This window comes from Synchiropus splendidus, chromosome 10, assembly GCF_027744825.2.
Source record: "Synchiropus splendidus isolate RoL2022-P1 chromosome 10, RoL_Sspl_1.0, whole genome shotgun sequence".
Taxonomy (NCBI): Eukaryota; Metazoa; Chordata; class Actinopteri; order Syngnathiformes; family Callionymidae; genus Synchiropus; species Synchiropus splendidus.
Window position 1 is genome coordinate 6439098 of NC_071343.1, and position 20970 is coordinate 6460067.

At 43.4% G+C, this 20970-nt stretch overlaps 1 protein-coding gene across 1 annotated transcript; it reads right to left on the reverse strand.

Moving 5' to 3' along the window:
• Positions 1 to 2843: 2843 nt before the first annotated feature.
• Positions 2844 to 19405, reverse strand: LOC128765953 (cholecystokinin receptor). The gene is made up of 5 exons (XM_053877224.1): positions 18892 to 19405; positions 10234 to 10485; positions 7659 to 7920; positions 6041 to 6168; positions 2844 to 4214 (listed from the first exon to the last, which is right to left on the reverse strand). Exons 1-5 carry the CDS (start codon positions 19040 to 19042, stop codon positions 3676 to 3678), a joined length of 1332 nt encoding a protein of 443 aa, XP_053733199.1. The 5' UTR covers positions 19043 to 19405; the 3' UTR covers positions 2844 to 3675.
• Between the last annotated feature and the right edge of the window lie 1565 nt (positions 19406 to 20970).

The following is a 20970-nucleotide window of genomic DNA, read 5'->3' on the forward strand; positions in this document are numbered from 1 at the left end:
GTCTGACCTTCCGTGATGTCCGTCCATTTACTCAATTCACAATCCTACCATGTGTCCCTTTGTCTTGCCCTGTGCATACCATCCGAGTGAGATGCTCCAAGCAATAGGTATGATGCTCTTGCACAGACAGAACATGTGTCTCTGTTGACCTGGAAAAACTTTTGTTATACCCCAGAAAAGTTGAAGGAGGTTTCAGGGCACATGGCAGAGTGGACCTCTTTGCTTCGCCAGCAGCCCAAATACTCAATCCCAAGACTGAGTGTCTTATTTTTTAGCCCTTGGAAATAGTTTCAAACTTTCCAAAGTCAGTCAGACGCCTTGTTCACACTTTAGATAGACAAACATTAACCAGATGATCTTCGCCTTTCTCGCATGTGAACAGAATCTGCAATAACAGCCATGAATCTGCTCCCTCACTGCTGTATTATCCTCCGAAAACGCGAGCCAAGATGGAAAACTGCAGATTCCGACCAGCAGGAAACATAAATTCTCACGGCACAGAGCTAATGTAATCCAACTTTTGAATTGATGTCACTTTGAAAATGATGCAAATCCTTCTCACATCATTATTCTACGGTATCAGTTTCCATCTCCTGCACACTCTGAAACATCATGTAGCGTGGTGATTCATATAAAGACTGAAAGAGGCGGCTGGCTACTGTGTGTAAACAACAAACACTACACACCACAGCTCTGATGAAATAACACCACTTTCTTTCTCAGAATATAAAAGAGAACGCTGGAATCCATCTCATTTGCACATAGTATTTCATACTACAGCAGTGACACAGATGTGTACTCAGACGGTTTCATTCATTAGTTTAATGCCAACTAGTAATCCAAAATCCGCCCGAGAGACGGCGAACATGATCACTAATGAAAAACACCCAGATGCTCAACTCTCAGAGGTCTGGTTTAATCTGCATCAACTTTGTCGACACAGATTCCGCCGCTTCGACCAACCACCTGAGTGAGAGTCACGAGAAGAGGTTGAAATGAAAAATGCCATTGTTCATTTTCATGTGTGTTTCTACGAGAGCAGAGGTGTCAAAATCCAGTACGATCCCAGTGGAGGGCGAAACGGGATTAACACCTATCCAAAACGTCTTTTACCAGGATACAATTTAGAACTGTTGCAGCTCATTATGGGCCTTGTGCTTTGAGTTATGGGAGTGTGTGTTTCATATTAAATGTCAAGATATTGCGTCATTTTTTTTACAGGCTGAATGTGGCCCATGTGTCTGAAAACAGTACTGTAAGATTCAATCCTGAAAGATTCTAGCATATTATTATTTAGTTTACATTAATTTTAATTGCATTATTTTTATGCATTTATGTACAGTGGTACCATTGTTCTCGACCACGATCCGTTCCAGACGGCCGTTCAAGAAGCGATTTGTTTGAAATCTGAATCGATTTTTCCCATTACAATGAATGGAAAAAGACAGAATGCGTTCCGAGCCTTAAAATAGTCTTTTGTAGGAGTGAATGTAGAGTGTCTGCTGCAGGTGGCTGTTCCTCTATGTGTGTGGCCGCTGCATGTGGGAGGGGTTGCCGAGTGAGTGACGTCTCTCCAGAAGTGAAGAGGTGCCCGGTGCGTGTCCAGCTCTGAATGTGCGCTTCTGTGCAGTTTGGCTGTGACAAAGTCATAAACCAAGTCACGCTCTGTCCCAGACTCGCCTCATCCCGGTCCCAGCTCCAGCCCACAACAGGACATCAAATCCTGGAGTGCTCCAGCCTCGGAGGTGTGGAGAGCGAGCCCCTCCCCTGTGACACTCTACCACGGTCCAGTGCGGAGACAGGAAAGGTTTTACACCTCAATACGAAGAAGAAACAGTCAGTAAATGTAGCTAGCGGGACACGTCTGCATACAGAGGCTGCGTTATACACAATAACAAAGCGCGTCGATTTGTTCGAATTCCGGGACATTAGAAAACCGAGGTACCACTGTATCTTTATTTTATTTGATAATATGTGTTGCCCCATCAAATCCTCACCCCCATGTCATTGGAATTAAATGAGCTTTAACTTCCCATTGAAGAATCCAACTCCATAATTTCCGAGCTGCAGATTATAATAAGGCATTTTTCTAAGTCTTAAGTGATTCACTCTGTGGTCGAGCACTTTGTGAGAGATGCATTAAACACACTTTGAACACACGCTTTGTGTCTCCGCAAAGAACCTTGTTCCTGTCAGAGAAGGCACAAAGTGAGTGAAATATCAGGTGCTGGAGCTGATTCTGGAGAAAGACTTTCAGCTTGAATCATGCAGCAAAGTGGGGTTTAGGCGACAGATGTAGATCTCATGAAAAGAATCAAGCTGGCTAAAAACAAGTCGCAGTAGAGTTTCACCTTTCCAAGTTAGTGACAACCCTCAGATTAATGACAGGAGCGAAGGTTTGTACCGATCACATTATGGAGTAGCTGGCGGATGATGAATATTGAAAAAGCCAGGTGGGTCATTTCCATTAGCTCAACTGAAGACTGCACTCTTACGGCAGAGATGAGTGATGCTGTCATTGGGAGCGACTCGGGAGGTCAGTCACCAGCACTGTTTGTCAGAGGTACAGCTGCACTGGAGATACAGTACATGAAGAATGTTGGAGAAGCCAGGAAAATGGGAAGAGGAAGACGATAGATGAAGGGGAGAAGGATCGTGAAGATGGATGGCAACTAGCTTTAATAACTAAGAGGTGAAGGACCATTACAAGTCAGCGTTGGGAAATCTGTCCGTTGCGCTCACCTGAGGAAACATCTTTCCTCCTCTGTATGAAAAACAGAGAGCAACTGCTAGCAAGTCCATCTTACCTGAAACATGGAGGAGATTCTGGAAACGTGTCTTTTTTCTTTGCTCGACTTCAATGGCTATCTCAGACATTAAATCACACCGGACCAGCTTTTTAGATAGAATTTATTGAACACATCAGGGACTTTTCACAACATTTTCTCCAACATGTCTTTAGCTAGTTCAATAAGTCGACACCACATCATGGCGACACGAATGCTACATCCAATGAAGTCAGAAAACAATCTTTTTATTACAAATATTTCTACAAGAGTTGAACCAGAAACCTTTTCTTTTTTCACTTCCAGTTGTGACGGAGGGATAGCAACACATTCCTCCATCACCTTGAAGGAAAACCTCCAGAGGCTTGTGCATCCACAATTCCTTTGCTGTACTCATAAGGTTTGTATTCATGTTCATTTTTTATGTCTTGGGAATACTTTTTTTCTGTTGTTGTTGTTGCGCTAAAAGAAAAATGATCATGCTGACACGTCTTCACTGTCAAACACAAACCTATATTGACCGTCAAAGTCTCACAGAAATCTGGCATTTAATGTTAAAGCATTGTAATATCTTTAAGCAATTCCACCCACTGAAACACACCAGAACATCAGCCAAATTTCACGTCTGTCAAGATGAAAGCCAGAGGATCAATTCCCAATGTCCTTTGATGATGAGGCAGTAAAGAGATGGAGGCACTTTGAGGCCAAAAAGGCAGCAGAATGATGATAAACAGCGAGTGGGTGTGGTGGTCCTCCCATGTGTACACGATCAAGACCTCTGGAAACATCAAGCAGACACAGTAAATGTACATAGCGATGGATATTTACACTGAAAGCCGAAGCTGGGTGATCCCTGAAGAATCCTGCCGTGAATTTGGAATCGTCCACTTCAGCATGTTCCCATGGTGCTCACTGTCGTGTAGGTGAACTTGGATATGGAGACGCCCATCGCCATGGCGTCCTCTTCGTGCTCCCCCAGCACGCGACGGCGGCGGCGACGGCATGGCGTGGCACAGCAAGAGAAGGTCGCTAGCAAAGCTTTTCGGAAACGTGTGTTCATGAAGCAATAAATGATGGGGTTGACGCAGGCCGAGGTGTAGCACAGCAGGTGGATGAACGCGATGGGGGCACCCGACAGGGCGTGCTTGGCGGAGACCTTGTCGAAGGCTCGCCACGTGTTGGCACAGTAGAGCGGCATCCAGCAGATGAAGAACATCACGACGATGACCACCAGCATACGGATGACTCGTTTCTTGGCCTCCAGTTTGGCCTTGGATGTGTTGCTCCGAGGCTGGTCGGCTTCCGACGCCCTTCCTGAAGCAGCCACAGAGGACATCTCCAGGGACTGTTGACGCTGGACGTTCACATAGCAACCGTCGCCATCATTAATGTCGCTGGAGGGAGTGGAGGTCAGGCCGTTTTTCACATCTGTGTGGAAGGACGAGATAATCACCAGACCTTCAGGTGCTGCAATTGAAAAGCTGAAATGTTTGCCTGAACCTCCACAGAACCATAACAGTCCTGAAATACAGTCTTACTGAAAGAGAAAATCACTGAAGCAATAAAACTCCCTAACAATGGTTTTATTGAATGAAAAGCAATTCAAATGCAAATAAAAGCGAAGTAATAAAGAACGAATCACTGGACAGACTCTCTGGTTCACCACTTGTTTACTGTGTGATGATCAACTTCCGTACTCCCACAATGAAAGTGGCTGAGGAAGCTCCACATGAAGCAGTAGCTGCGATGAGTCTCCTGTCCACTGGGAAGATTAAATGAGTGATTCAGGGTTTAAAAAAAAACATCTGCTCAGCCTAATTGAAAATGGGACGTCTTAATTCTTAGCGAGACTCTGTTGACATCCGTCAGGTAAGACTTTAAAATGATGTCTGAATTACATCAACAGATCTGGCGACCACAAAGTACGTAAATAATAATAATAAAAATGCTTTTTTTTCTTTCTTTCTTTCTTTTTTTTTATGAACGCTCTTTTCCAGATCAACTCTTTCACTCTGAGACCCGACAGATGGTGACATCCAGGCCTGTCAGCTGCCAGCTAATTCCATCCTCTAATGCAGAACCAGCTCACCTCCATCCAGTCCTCCATCATCCCACCCACGTCACACATTTCATAAGACGTCCTGTTTTGAATTATTGCACGACGGACTGTTCGGAACACAACCAACTAGAGTTCTGGAACCATCTATCCCAATAACCACAAACTATTATCATAATTGATATTATTATGAGACGTCACAGCAGTAGTGGTGGTAATAACTGTATTAGTACCATCAGTAGTTGTATTATAGTGAAAAGATTATATAGTAGTGGCTGAAATTGTAGAAGTAGTTGTTGCTATAGAAGTGCATTAAACAAATTGTAGCAGAAATGGCAGGAGAAGTTGTACTAGCGGTGGTGAATGCTGCAGTTGCAGTGACAGTTGTAGAAGCAGAAATTAGTGAAGTCACAGTCCACATAGATTAAGTCATGTTAAGAAGCCATGTTAGTGGTAGTAGAATTGAATTTAGTAATAACAGTAGCAGTACTTTAAGTTTTGGTATGGTACATAGCAGGTAAAGAACTGGACGTAGAGGTAGTTTCAGTGGAAATACATGAGGTTATTGAGAAGTAGTAGTTTATGTGGTACTATTATAAGTAACGTAGAAGCAGTAATATTCACAGTGGTATTTGTACTAGCAGGAACTTTGACATAAAAAATTTAGGGTTAGTTTAGTCGTAGCAGTTGTAATGGATTTTAAAGTAGAAGAAAAGGTAGAAATCCGTAGAAATAGTTTTAGTAGCAGCAATACCTGAATGTGATGTGTTGGTAGGAATAAATGTAGTGGTACATAAGAGATCATTTTTCTATGTTAGGAATGGAAGTAATAGTAGCAGTATTATTTATAGTGGATCAGTATTTGTAATGGCAAGTGGTGGCTGTGGAGTTTGTCAAGCTGGTGCTCATGGTAGTAGAAATAGAAGCACATTTTTTTGTCCATTAATTCCCAGAAATATTTTCATGTTTTACACTATTTTAGTATTAGAATTACTAATTCATGACTTGTCATGTCTTAGATGTCATCGTTCTTCATCATACAGTATACACTACCAAGTACCCTCGTCCCTGACCTTTCCCACTGACCTTCTCTCTTAGATAAATTACAGAAAAAAATAAAATAACCTCCACACTTAATCCTCTTATTAATGTCTGGTATGCTCCAGCGCCATACATCCTGCATGGTAAATCCACTCACTGAGGGAGCTGCTTTTGTGTCCCATCTCAAACTGGATGCCTCGATAAAGCTCCCTGGAGATGAGTCCGTAGGCCACGCTCATCACCACGCCCGGGATGGCGAACAGCAGAAGGAGCAGCAAAATGTACCTGAGAGAGAGAGAGCAATATCATCAGGACAGAGATGCAGAGGGCCAATAACAATTGAATTCATCATTTAGAATGCACACACAGCCTGCTGCAAGAATCTGAAGTTTGCCTCTGCTCCGACCAGCAGGGAGAGAGAGAGAGTTGTTATGAACACACTTCACATCCAAACATGGAAGTACATCAGCCGGTTCAGTCCTGGGAAGGTTCACAGGCGCTCGCAGACACGCAGACTGTCGCCCCGAGGTTTGGCTGATTTAAATCTCCCGAGTGTCCGACTGTTGGACTCTGAGAGCAGAGCTGGAGTTACACCGTGCTTGTAAATAAAGTGTGAAGCAGTGGCTGCTTTATTTCAGGAAGAAAACTGCATAGTGTTTGTCTTCATGTTACTACTGTACAGTAAGTGAACTAGCTGATGTCGACATCCTAATAAAGGTTGTGCTTATAGCGATGTTCAAGTAAAAGCTTTTAAATCTAGAAGGCGGCACATGCACATCACATCACTGTGGCTGTAACAGTTGCTGCTGCCACCTGGCAACAGTTGAATTCCAGGACCAGGACTGATGAGGGGGGCAGCACCTGTTTTAAGACCCATTTATGCTCCCTTTACGAACGGAATTGTACCCATCCGTTTCAAACAATGTTAGCGTCACTGATCACAAGCTTTCATGTGTTCTTCAGTTTGGTATTATAGTTCACCAATGTATCCACCAGGGGGAGCAGCCCAGAGTCAAAAGTTTATGACGACTACAAACTCATAAACAAACATGGTGACTGGGTAAGAAGTATTCATAATGTACCTTTTACACAAAGGATGAGGCAGAGGCAGTGTCATAGTTTGTGTCTCATTAGAGCTACGTATCGGGTAGTAATAGCAACACTGCCCCCCACAGTTTCCTGTGGTACTGCTCAGTTTAGGTTTGCAACTGTAAGCTTTGTGGAAACATGTAGAAATACGTCTGAAACACTGAGCGTAAATGGGCCTTTACACACACAAAAGGAGCCAAATATGCCAGGGGCCTCAGCGCTAACAGAACCAACTATTTAGCAGTTGCAGATGATATCGATTCAATACGTGTAGGGATATAATACTGGTAAAAATAATCACAACGTGGGTCGATATGAGTGACTTTGCTATCGTGTGCCTTTCCAGTTTCCACTGTCCGCTACTCACCAACTCGTCCACATTCAAAGCTCTTTGGCACCCACGGGCGGGTGATGTGGCAGGCAGGATTTGGCCCTCTAGCCTTTAGTTTGACTTAACTGATCCAAAAATGAGTGAAAACTGAAAAACTTTTTTGTTCAGCGGAGCATACTAGACGTCGACTCTTATAGTCCACGCAAAAGCTAGCTGCAGAACTGCCTCGCCTTCTATAGATATAGAAATGGTGGCTGAATACAGGCTTATTGAAAGTGTAATATTTACTATGAGACAGTAGATGTGAAAAATATGTTCCATAAATGCCCCGCGTGTTTGCGTCTGAAGGACTTACCAGGTCTGCTCCGCGACGGTGAGCGGCCACTTGTGGCGGCACTTGTGTCCCGTGGTGTTGTCAGGATGCTGAAAAGTTTCCAGGTGACTGATGATGGGGTAGGGGGTCATCACGATGAAGGCTAAGATCCACGTAGCAGCAATCACCCGATAAGCATGGGAGCGGGTCTGCCATACCCGGGATTTCAGGGGATTACAGATGGCACTGTATCGCTCGATCGCTATAGCAACCAGGCTGAACGTGGAGATGCTCACCGATATGCCTGTGTGAACAGAATCATGCTTTATTATGAGCGTTCCTCTGTCGTCTTTGATACGCGTTATTGGACGGAGGTAAAGTGGAAGTCGGAATAGTTTCCAGGTAGAAACACCAGGTTCTTTAATATCTGCAATCAGAAAGTCTGGCTCTTTCTAAACACATATTTCACCACAGTGAGGTGGCGACAAGTCCGGCGACAGAGGAAATCAAGTTGGCCCCTGCCACTGATGTAATCAGCCAGCTCCTGCCTGACAAACCGAGAGGGGAAATTAATCTTTACCTTGTTTATTCTGCTCCGTTCTGGGAGTACCAACCGCGTGTGTAGGTGTGTGCGAGTGCGATCTGCAGTGTGACTGAAAGTAGAGAATAGTCTTGTGATGATGGAAACAGCCATTGATTCTTCATTTGAAATGTGTATTAACCTTCACACGACAGCGCAGAAAACCGCATTATTTCCTGACTAAGAGATGGGACGCTGAAAAAGTAACGCCGTAGGGAGAGAAATTGGTGTTTATCTTTGTTGGACGACGCGACTTAGCTAATCCAGTTAGCAGCTTGATTAAGCCTGCGCATTACCATTAGCTTCATTAAGAACGAACTGGCAGATCTACGCTGTGTTAGCTTCAGCGGCGCTCATGGACCACCGGCTACTAACAACTCAACCGATAAGAATCTAATATTTTATACAGTAGAGAAGTCGAGTGTGTGTAACTCGAAGCTGCTTTGGTCCTCGGGTCTTTTTATGGATCGCTGCGCTAAATAGACCTGTTTTTAACCGTGTTGTGGATCACAATGTCCTGTTTTTCGGTCGCTAGCTATAACTACTTAAGAAAATTACTAACATCGCAACAAGGCGACTGGGGCAAGCGCTAGCTGAGCTGAGTAGCATTAGCAAAGCAAACAAACGTGATGGCGGCTGCTCCGCATGAATCCCCAAGAAACATCATAGGCTATAAGTATAATATAAATCTTCCAGACTTGACAGAAACTTTGCAACAAATGCTCATTCACGACATATTCTGTACCTATACGACTGGTGAAGTACTAGATCAAAGGAAGTGAAGGAAGTGACTGTTCATGCTTACTGTAGAATACTTGTACAAGCAACCGATTAGAAATTGCTCGCTGAATGATGAATGACACAATTTCATTTAATAACTTTTTTTAAATGAGTAAATTAAACTTCAGAGGAAGGATTCGATGTCACTTTCTAACATATGTTTATATTAACGAAGGACGATATATGTCAAGCATGTTGTTTTGCCAAGCATGCAGTCCATCATCATTCAACCTAACAGAATGAATCTACTTCCTGGTTTATTGTCGACGCAGGTTTATGTGTCCATGGCTTCTCAAACTATGTGCTTGACAAATACTGTGTTTTGCTAATGTACGTTTTTCAGAAAGTGCGCATTTCACAAAATCCGATCGTGACTGCCAGACTTGATGCGACCGCCTGGACGCATTCCACAAGTGGACGCATTTTATACCAACAACAGCAATTGGACCAGCGGTATTAGCTGAACCGTCGACTAACTTTGACTATGTTGATTTTCTGGGAACCCAGTCAAGTGGGGCGGAGCTTGTAAAGGTGCCCCCCTTCAGAGAACACTGCAGGAAACTCTGCAGTACCTTCACTTAACAGTGCTTTAGAAAGCGTCATCATCATGTTGCTGTACTACTGACGATAACCAGCGAGTGAAGATGAAACCCGTTTGTAGCTCCAGCAGGAAAAAGTTTGATTTTATTTGAACTGTTTCTTTCTCATCAGGAAATTAAGAAAAGACTGTAAATGTCAATTCACATATCAGACTTTGTTTCTTTATATCAGTGTACACCGTTACCTACAAAGACCGGTGCTGTCAACTATCAGCTTCACCTGTAGCCAAATGTGTTATCGGAAAAGCGATAAGTCCTCTTCAGACATCTTAGTTTATCAAGCTTCATCAGGTCAAATTGAATCCCAGTTTCTTCTGTTAGTCTGGGAATGAAAGGATCCTTATCGCTTTGGAAGGTTAATGCACCCTTTAGGTACTTTAAAAATGATTGAATTTCGGTGAGAAATGTTGCGCGGTTCTTGAAGATTTTTCAAAGGTTATTCTGAATGACGCTGATTATTTAGTCAAAAACGATTTTTCTCTTTGGAATGCAAAGGTCGGAAGACGTTGTCTTGTTGGCAAAATGATCACCTAAGATACTAAATCTCCTCCGCCTGACTGATCGCACCCCATTTTCTTTACGGCTTGACTCTCAATATATCACTTTCTTATCCCACATTCTCCAACCCTGACAACCCATTTCCCTTTAATCTGCTCACCCATGAGGTAAGAAACAATCTTGCACATGGCGGCACCGAAGATGAAGTCCTTGAGGATGCTGGGGATGAGCGTGAAGGGCATGCAGAAGACGGCCATCATCAGATCGCTGACAGCCAGCGACAGCAGGAAGGTGTTGGTGACGGTGCGCATGCGTTTATTGACCGTCAGCACCACGATGATCAGCAGGTTCCCGAACACGCTCAGGAAGAAGATCAGCGAGTAGAGCAGGATCCTCAGCGTGTGGTCGTCATCTGGAGGGGGAGAGAGGAGGGGGTCCTATTGAACTGCCTGATTTACATGTTGATTCAACGCAAACATGCTCTTTATTGATTCCCCAGCTAATGGCATCGCACTCAAGCGTACAGGTGTTTTGATCTGAGGACATCCCATAATAGCCATATACTTCCTCAGCATACCTGACTGAGTAACAATATAATGATTCAAGCAGCACTACTTGATTGAAAATATGACCATTAGCAATAGCCTTCCATCACTCACGCGACCATTCCCATCATGCACTGCAACATGATTTCAGCCTCTTTTCCCTGGGAGGACACAGAATCTTATGACAGAATCTGGCAACAACTAGTTGACTAAAGGTCCCTCGGATATTAGCACCTCCACCGGCTCACATCCTGCCTGACGTTTGCAGCCCCTCTTATCACCAGCTCACCATGTGTGAATACTTAACCTTTTACGTACCGGCTACCTGCTGCTTCCCTGACATGGAGATCAGACGCAGCGGAGTGTGCCCTTCCGGAGCTCAGCCTATTGAATTATTTCCACTAACCCCCGACTGTACATGAAGCATCCTTTCACGTATGCTTTATAGCGTTATGAAATTACAACGTCTGTCAGCGTGGCTTCAAAAAGCACCACTGGAGATTCATTTTACTTCCCTTCAGGGGTTGCCATAGCAGGTCGGCCTCCGTCACCTTCACCTGTTTTGATCATTCTTCCTAGTCACACTCATCCGCTCATCACCTTGGTCTCCTTTTATCATCCAAAATGTCCTCTTTGTCTCCAAACTTCCCCACGTGTGCTTCTGATACATGAATTCCACAAAACACAGATCACTCCTGACAGTCATCTCCACACGTTCCACCCTGTCAGCACTCTCTTCTTCATCTCCCTTGGTCGCTATTGCTCTAAATGAATTGATCATTCAAAGGGCCAGGGTCTAGTTTTGTTCAACTTTATATCAGTATTACAGTCACATTACATATGGATCTGGACAGAGCCAGAGTCCGTATCTGTAAGCCACAAAGCTTACAGATACGGACCAAACGGAGCAGTACCATTGGAAACTGTGGCGGGCAGTGTTGCTGTTACTACCTGATACGTAGCTCAAGTGAGACCCGAAGAAGACACAACAATGGCGGGAATTCTCCGTCCTCCAGTCGCGATATATTCAACGGCCTCACTGACCACCTCCTCCGACAACACTGCCTCAGCTTTCCTCTTTAGTGCAAGAGGTACATTATCAATACTTCTTCCTCAGTCGCCATATTGGTTTGGAGTTAAACTTTTGACTCTGGGCTGCCCCCTGTGGATACATCGGTGAACAGCAATATCAACGTAAAGAACGCATGGAAGCATGAGATCAGGTTCCATTGTTGAAAAGGCCGGGTGCATTTTCCTACCGAAGCACAGGCTCTTAATATATCTATTGAAATATCACAAAATGACTTGATGGATACTTAAACTTATCTGTCCATCACCTAAGCAAATATAAAAATAGATCCTACATCTTTTTAGAATAAAACATATGGATTTCAGACTGGGGGAAAAAATCATTCATTACATGTACAAGTACTGGCCAATTCTTTTACATTTAAAAAACAATATAAATGGTTTTAGACACAGATGACAGTTCCAGTCCATTTGGTCCTGCACACCATTGAATATTCATGATTCTCTACATCAAAATGAAAATTTACCCAGATAGATTCACGCTCACTCGGCTCTTCCACTCTCTTTCACACTTCCCGCTCGCACGCCTGCATCAGCTCACCAAGGAAAACGGATTAATATTGACGCAAATATGTCGATTTCCAACTGCGACATATGAACAGGTGATCGCTGAGAGAGATGAATTCCTCACATGCCCTTCGACGCTGTATTTCCATGAGCTGCTTGTTACCTTTAAAGAGGAAGGATTCATCACCTCCATCACAAAGCCTTTTTTTTACTGTCTTCATTAACCAGCATGTGATGAAGATGAATCATTCCGAGCACGTGCGTTTGCTGCCATGAAGTAATTGCGGTGATTAATATGGGCTTCAGAGTACATTATTATTTCACAGCTTACAGTCCAGAGGAAGTGACCCAGTGAGAAGATGCTAATGATGATCAGCAGCTAAACTCACGAACAGAGCTCTGTCTCAGAGGGAACGTTGAGACCTGATGCTTTTGGGCTCGACACAGCATCCTTACAACTGAAGGCGCCTGTTTTGATGTTGCGCTCTATCAACCATGAGCAAGAAGACATGATGACGTCGGAGACTCCCACAGGAGGAAGGGACTATTTTCCCACTTCATTCCAGCCTTGATTGAGAACCAAGCTCTCAAACTTAAAGCTGCTTCACTGCGTGGGCCCAGAAGATGAGACTGACGCAGTACAACTACTTTGTTATTGTGTACCTTGATCTTTCTCGGCATATAGATGCGGCACGGCCAGCACATTTCAAAAAGTACAAGTAACATTCGACTTGCAACCTGCTCGACTTACGTCCAGCTGAACTTACCACCACCGCCATTCAATGTCTGGCACCGCAGCACGTAGCAGCCCGGCAACGGGTACGACAATTGTGGCAGCCAGCTGGCATTTACGGCAGCACAGTATCCCAGCATCTCACTCTCTCACAGCGATCTACCACTACAGTAGCACCTATAACCCTCGCGTCGACTATTTTGATTCGACTTACGTCCAATCCGACTTACGACCGGTTGGTCGGAACCGATCCCAGTAATAGTAGTAACACTAATGGTGCGTGCCAGGTCGAAAAGTGGGAGAACCCTCACCACGCTGAGTATGCAACACAAGATGGCTTCACCGAACGTCCATAAACAGGAAGTAGACGTTTTGCACCAATGAAGTATGACCAAAAAAACAAATACAATTTTTGTTTTGCGACAAGTACATGAGTTCCCATGAAGTAATGCGTCAATAGAAAGTTTTATATTGATCTGTTCCTGTTATCTGTTTTCTTGGAAATGAGAAGTCGGGCAACCATTGTTTTCCCATTTTCATGACAAAAATAATCCCGTAATGATCAAAAAGGTCTATATCTATCTCTCAGAGAGCGCCATCACGCTCATCTGTTATATCTATTATCTGTACTGAACGCTCCTCATCTTATCGGAATATTCTCTCATTTCAGTGGCTGCTGTTACAGTACAGTAATGCTGTTCTAATTCAGCTTCATTTAGTCATGTAGGAAGGACATTTGAACTCTCTCTGAAGTAGTAGCACTTTCACAAAGCCCAGGCCTCATTTGTTATCGTTGATTCCTACTTTAACTTTAGGAACATTTTACAGTGCTTCTTACAGGGAGATCAGACATCAAAGTCAGGGCACCTTAACTGTTTGAAAACAGGCTGTCAGTTCTCATTTGGGAGACAAAAGTCCAGTCAGTCACATGAGGATAAATACACATGAATTAAACCATACACCTGGGATTGACAAGTACCTGAGTAGAAAGATGATCTAACACAAACATGGATGCTGTGTCCGTTTGCTGTACCGCAGGGTTTCCAGCAGCGTCTGTTTATTTATATGGGTGAAATGACACATGTGAAATTGAATGTTCAGCTCTGGACTGCCACATGATAATTACCAGATAGCTACAACTCTGCAGCTGCTGCTGCGCGTGATGGTGTCAGCTTCTTTTCCTTACGCTTCCTCTGAATTTATCGGCGAAATGAACGCTCCACCAGAGATCGATCACGCTGACGAAAAGTTTTATGGAATCCCCACCATCTGGGCGAGTTTCCCTGAAGCCTTCAGTGGATACTAGCCGCTCTCGATTAGCCACGCGATGAAGGGAAATAACCGACACATAACCTGCTAAACTGGGTTCAGCAGATTAGCATCTGCCCAGTGATGATCCAGGAAGCAAGGATTTGCCTGAGGACCGAGAGGAAAAGGTGAGGTTCATTTGCAGTCGGAGAAGCGCCCCGGGCTCCTAGTGTTTGACCAATTATCCGTGACCACATTGAGGTGTGAGAACAATTGGAAGACACGATCACATGAGATCCGAGGAACCTCAAGCCAATGCAGAAAGACTTGAGTCAAAAGGCTACGACGGGATTGAGCTAGCATGTGAGCTGCTAGCGTTAGCTTTCATATCATCATATAAAACGTAACATTCTATACTGTAGTCTACAAAAGCTGCGGTTAGCTAGCTGCTCATTGAACGTTGTTTGTTTTGTGATTAGCCATTAGCCGCTGCTAACATTACTCAAAGTGTTCTTCGGTTAAAAAAGCAGAGCGAAGTCGACCTGTTGAAATTAAAAACTGAAAAACACCCCAAGTTTTCCGAAGCATTGAGAATGAACAGATATTTTTGTTATTTATTTATTGAAAAATGCAATTTTCTTGCTTTAATTCTCTTGATCCTTTGGCTTTCATGGCTTACTTCCATAGACTCTAGACGTAAACGTCGATGCACTTTATTGAGCTCATAAACAGCACCCTGTTTTAGCTGGATAAAAGCACACAATAATATTTAGCTTTCCTGTTCCTTCCTTCGATTGACTGGCTCAAGATTGTTGCATCAACAGTCAATTGAAGGATTTGAAAGGGCACTTACAAACGGCCAGAGCATCCATCCACAGTCCCTGCTGGAGCCGGATTCTTTAAATAGCGCCTTCACAATGGAGCACTGAAGACATGTTGTTTCCTTCTGAATGAGAATCATTTTAACCCACAGCTGGGTTCCAAAGTGTTATAAACGGGGAATGATCGTTGAAAGTGGGAACCATTACGTCTGCAGCTTTGACTTTTCTGTGTGCAGTGTTTATTTGATTGCATAACACCTTCCAATACACAAGGACTGAAATGAAACATTTGATTGTCCACCATGCGCAATATTGCATGGATGCTTTTTGTCATGTATTTTTACGGTAATAAACTGTTGACATCATAGTGTAGTGAATCATATTTAATAGCACATATATGCAGTAATATAGTGACGTGTGGAACTTTGGCGTCCTATGTTGACGCATAAGGCCACCTTTCGTGTTACATGGGAGACGTGGAAGCTCACTTTAATGAATTATAACCAGCTATATAGCTATATTATATGGCTCTCCTTGGTGATGGTGCCATCAGCAAGTCACCGTGACTGAGGAACAATAGCAATTGACAAATTATTACATGTAGATCAATAGGAAACCCCACTTTCCATCTTTCTTTTATCTTATGTGCTACGACATCAGCATGGGCCGTGGAAGGCGGAACATGGGCTACCGTCGAAAACGCTTAAGGCAGCCTACACCGTCAGAGTAGGACGCAAAAGTCCACTTTCCCGATGTCAATATGTTTCATGGAGTGAGGATGTGTTGCGTCAATCAAAGTCACCCTACGTTGGCATGTGAACTGGTGTTTAGTGTTAGGAAGAGGCTCACAAGAATGAAGCTCCCTGCTGTGTGGGAAGGGAAAAGGCATGAGACAGTGTCAGGGTGTGAAATCCTCAGACTGTAGAAGAAGACACTTAAATCTACCAGCTGCTCAAAGTAGCACTTGTCAACAACCAAAGACTGAAATGTGAACATGGGTATCTAGAATGAATCAATGAGTCAATATCTGAGCAGGAAGTGCTAGCAAGGTTGGTTGTTAGCAGTGGAACGTGAGATGAATTCATAAGAGGAGTGGTGTTAACCTGTTCATCATCGTGAAATCTACTGTAACCATCTTCTCTTCTCTTTACCTGCCTTCTTCTTGTCTCATCTGAATTCCACGTGTCAGTGTTGAACCCCAGCTGGCACCAGTGTCACCTCACACATCAGAGGAAACAGCTTTGCTTATATACGACGGCGGCTTCGGTAAATGTCACCGTTATCGGTTAACCTAAATGTCACGGAGCCACAGGCAGAGCAGAGCGGAGGGGCGACGTGAAACCCGCTCCTGGCGGCTGTTTGCAAACGCGGAGAGAGTCGAGATAGCGAACGACTTTTTTTTGGTTGACTGGTGGCAAACTCAGATCAGGGTCGAATGACATTCAGTGAGCAAATAAAATGAATTTGTGGACCTGGAACGGAAATTGTCAAAACCGAGACTGGGTTTTCTGAGTGGTTGTGTGAGACGCTTGGTGTAAGCGGGGTAATACAAGACAGTTTTCCATTCAGCTTGAGTGACAACTTGAGGTGGTCACTGGCCTGAGTCCCCTTCATAAGTCAAGGTATCACCACCAAGAAATAGACGCGTCAATATGAATGGTGTGTCAAGACCTCAAAAACTGCTGTGTGCTTTTTCTTGTCTGGTAGAGATTAAATATTTTTTTCAGAGTAAAGTTTCACCACTGATGGATGGTGAGCTCCATGTGTGACAGACCTTTACAAAAAATATCCATGTGAAGGGACGTCAAATATTTGGGAGGGAAATATTTGACGTATAAGAAATATTTGACATATAAGAGTCAAAGCAAGTCTGAACAAAGCCACCTGTTAGTCAATTGTTAGAGCCATGAGGTTCAGTTGGAATCATGACATTATATCTCTTGATCGTTGACAGTGGTGTTGGAGGTGGGATGCCTATGAGAGGTTTCGAACGTGAGGGGTACAGAGGACCGACAGAGAGCAAGACGATAATGTTCCATAAAGGACAAGGAGAATAGAGATTGCAGGTGGTGTCAAAAGTGGGATGGTCATGGAGGATATTGGAAGAATGTGCTTGTTGTTTGAGAGAGAAAATACAAGATAGTGAGACACATTTATGAGGAGGACATGACGGAGAGGATGGTCTGCATAGTCAAACTGATAAGGGAAGACTGTGGGGCAAAACAGTCTTTGGTATCGAGGTCTGGATGTACGTTTGTCCTCGGGTATCCTGCGTAAGATGCCAGGTGAGCTCAGGTTCCCTTCACAGGAGGTGACAATTGATTAGCTGTACTTCGATCTTTACTTCCAATGAGACAGAAGAGAACAGATTAAATATTGGCACCTGACTGGTCCTTATAATTGTAGCGTGGTAACGTCTCAGAATCCTCCAGGTGACAGTGGGACCAAACAGAGCCAGTCAATTTGATCCTGATATCATGGAGTGTAACTGTGACGGACTGTATCAGGTCTGATCTGAGACTGCAGCCGCACCTCGACACTTCTCATTAACACACCGAAGTACTGTGAATCCGTCATTCACACAACAAGGTTTAAAATAGCAGAAGGAGAGACACGGACCAATGGGATCGGACTTCCTCTCTTGGGCACCAACATTTACTTCTCAGTGGTCTCTGAGGCCCATTCGGAGCTTAATATTGATGTGTGATGATGAATAAGGCAAACACAGACGCGACATGAGAATGGCAGTTTACCTCACATATTACAATAGTTTTAAGTCAAACTGACACTCGAAGAATCAAACAACCGCGACTGGACTTGGGCTGCATTTTCTTTTGCCTTATCCTGAATTAACTGATCAATTTAGTTATTTTTAAATCCACCCCAGAAAGGATTCAAATTATTTTCTCAAAAGTGAGATCCATTTGCTCATATACAGAAGAAATATATCAAATAAAATGCTGTGATATGACAGCAAGCCCCTTTTGAGCGTGAGGAAGGATTGTGTCTTTCAGGATGTATCCAAACCACAGAGGAAATGAGGCACTGATTCCAAAACATCTGAATTTCAGCAAGATGATTACAAGATGATTAAGAAGTGAAAAGACAAACGTCGAGCAGAGGGGCTTGAAAACATGATGCAGCTACCCATTTTCTACATGATCCAATATCCAGTTTGGAAACAGACAAGGTCTTCCACTTGCACTCTGGCACCATTCCGACGTCACCTTGTCAAACAGATGTCATTGCCAGTTTGAGTCAAGATATCAACATTGCAAATGCCGTCAGAAAGTCTATATATATATATATATATATATATATATATATATATATATATATATATATATATATATATATATTGAGTCTTGTGCCATTTTAGTTCCTGAAATTACATTGTTAAATAAAATGCATAAATAAATAGATTTGACCTAAAAAGTAATGGTAAAGTGACTTTGAAGCTTTTCATAGCATGTTGCCACATACTTTGACCTTTTTGTGTAAGTATTGAATGTGTAAGTATTTAAATCGGCATCGTGCTTCCCGATTACAAAGGATTGTGGGAAGGAAAAAAAACATTCCTTGGATTAAGGCAGATGGCACAGCAGCCAGTCGCAGCCTGAATAGCGGTCTACAGCAGCGGAGACCTTCCACTCCAAGCTCAAGGTGCTTTTTAACAAGTGGTTGAAGGAATCTGGAGGTGAGACTAAAATAGAAGACTGAAACTAACTGACATAGCATAACACTGCGCTTGTTTTCCATTGAAAATATTGAAGCTTTGTTTTTAAAATACTAATTTAATTTATCATTTAACTCAACTTAAGTGAAATGAACCTGTCACTGACGGGTCAAAGCGGGGTGTTCAGGTGTTCCCTCACCTGCTTGTCTGGCCGTATGAGGGTCCACCTGAGTGGTCGCAGGGCTGCAGGTGATGTTTGGCGTCTCCATGCTGCCGTTGCCGGACCCGCTCTGTGGCGCTCCGAGACACTCCGCGGAGCTTGAAGTCTCATTTGACGCGTACAGATCCATGACTGTCGCCGCCGACGCTGGTGATGTTGGTTGGAGTTAGCTACACGCAACGAGTGAAGAAGCTGCAGATGCGCGTCACAGGATCAATCCTCATCTTTCAGTTGGTCTGGATGCCGGGGCGCGTGTGTGCGCCTTTGGAGCGGAGGCTGAGGACTTAAATGCGCGTCTGCATCTGTGCGCGTGTGTGAGAGAGGGAAAGTCGGTCAACTGTCTGCCATTGGTCTGTTTGCGGGCGAAGTATATTAGGCCACATCCTTCTCCCAGCAGATTAAACAGCTAAATCCAAATGCATTTTTAGTTGGGCGACTTGTTTATTTATTTATTTTTAAATCTCCCTAGAAAGATGGATTCAAATGATTCTCAAAAGCGAGATCCATTTGCTCTCGAACGGAGGAGCTGCGTCAAATAAGATGATTTGGGAGTGATACGGCCCCCTTTTGAGATTAAGTCAGAAAGTGTCTTTTATCTGAACCAAAGAGGAAATGAGTCACTGATTCCATAACATCTGACTTTCCACAAGATTACATGTGAGCGCCGCACACTGTCGCCCCACTGTGGTGAGTTTAGCTCCAACTCTGTAACAAATGACTCGGTCAGAGAGGGATTTTTTTAAAGATAAAACACATTTTCTGTTTACCATTTTCTTGCTTGTAATCCCTGTCACCTGCATAACATCATAAAAACACAATCATTGTAACTGTCAGAAATGATCGGATGATATGTGAGCTTAAGGTCCGAAGATCTTGTCTCACCCCTTCTACCACTGAGAGGGTTTGAGCTCTCGATCTCAAGGTCTATGGGGCGCCGAATGTAAAAATGAACACCAGTTTTTTTTTCCTGATTTAGCAGAAATCTTTGACAATGTTTTCACAGATTTACCAAGTATTTGTTACATTTGCGACACTACCTTTTAATGTTAAGCCCCATTGTTTCATCTCCATAAGTGTTCGAACTAAATGCTAAATCTACATATTAAATATAAATCTAAATATAAAATCTTAGTTTTAAGGATTTAAACGCCCCCTTCTGCTCCTGAGCTCCTTGACCGCCCAAAAGGGACCCACCTGAAAGTCTGATTTTGAAATGGCTGCCCAGCAGCAACTAGAAAGTGCGATTGTGGCAGGTGTGCGAGCTGCGCTACTAAGTGATGCGTCATTCTCCGCAGTCTGCATCACAGGTAAGCACCTCACACGGAGGAGCAGAAGGGGTATCTAAATCCTTAAAACTGAAATTTGGATTTAGATTTAATATTTAGATTTAAGATTTAAATGTAATATTTAAACGTAATATTTAGATTTAAATGTAATATTTTGATTTAGATTTTATATTTACATTTAGATGTAATATTTTGGTTTAGATTTAGCATGTAGTTTTAACTCTTACAGAGATTAAACCATTGGCCATAACATTGAAGTGTTGTGTCTCAAATGTCACAAATATTTGTTAAATCTGTGAAAATATTGCCAAAGATTTCTGCTAAATCAGGAAAAAAATGGATGTCTTCATTTTTACATTCGGCCCCCAATAAAGATCAGCACATTGAGGCTTTAAAGGCTCTAAAATCTTTGGATTTGAAATCATTTTTAAACAGAGAGCGCCACCTACTGAGCTCTGAAAATGAGGGCACTGTTTCATGAAGCCTCATGGGCCCATCACCAGTATGTTATGTTCACAAGGCGTCGCCTCGGATCTGTTTTACAGCCTTGCTTTTCACCTTTAAGAATCATCAAAGCATCTTCCAATGGGTACCAGTTCGTGCACCATTTCGTTTGCAACTGCCGCAGGAATAAGCCTGTGTCAGACGGTGACAGTGGTGACAGAGCCGTGGAGCTGCGCTGAAATCTCAGGCAGCAGTTGTGATAATTGCTGGTCCGATGACTCACTGCTTGCACCCGTACACAGGATACGAATAAGTGAATGAAATCGGT

Coding starts and splice junctions, on each gene's coding strand:
- LOC128765953 (XM_053877224.1), bottom strand. CDS start 19,042: ATGGATCTGTACGCGTCAAATGAGACTTCAAGCTCCGCGGAGTGTCTC. Junction 10,486..18,891: donor TCATACGGCCAGACAAGCAG/GTGAGGGAACAC, acceptor CTCCCCCTCCAG/ATGACGACCACACGCTGAGG. Junction 6,169..7,658: donor ACCGTCGCGGAGCAGACCTG/GTAAGTCCTTCA, acceptor TCTCTCTCTCAG/GTACATTTTGCTGCTCCTTC.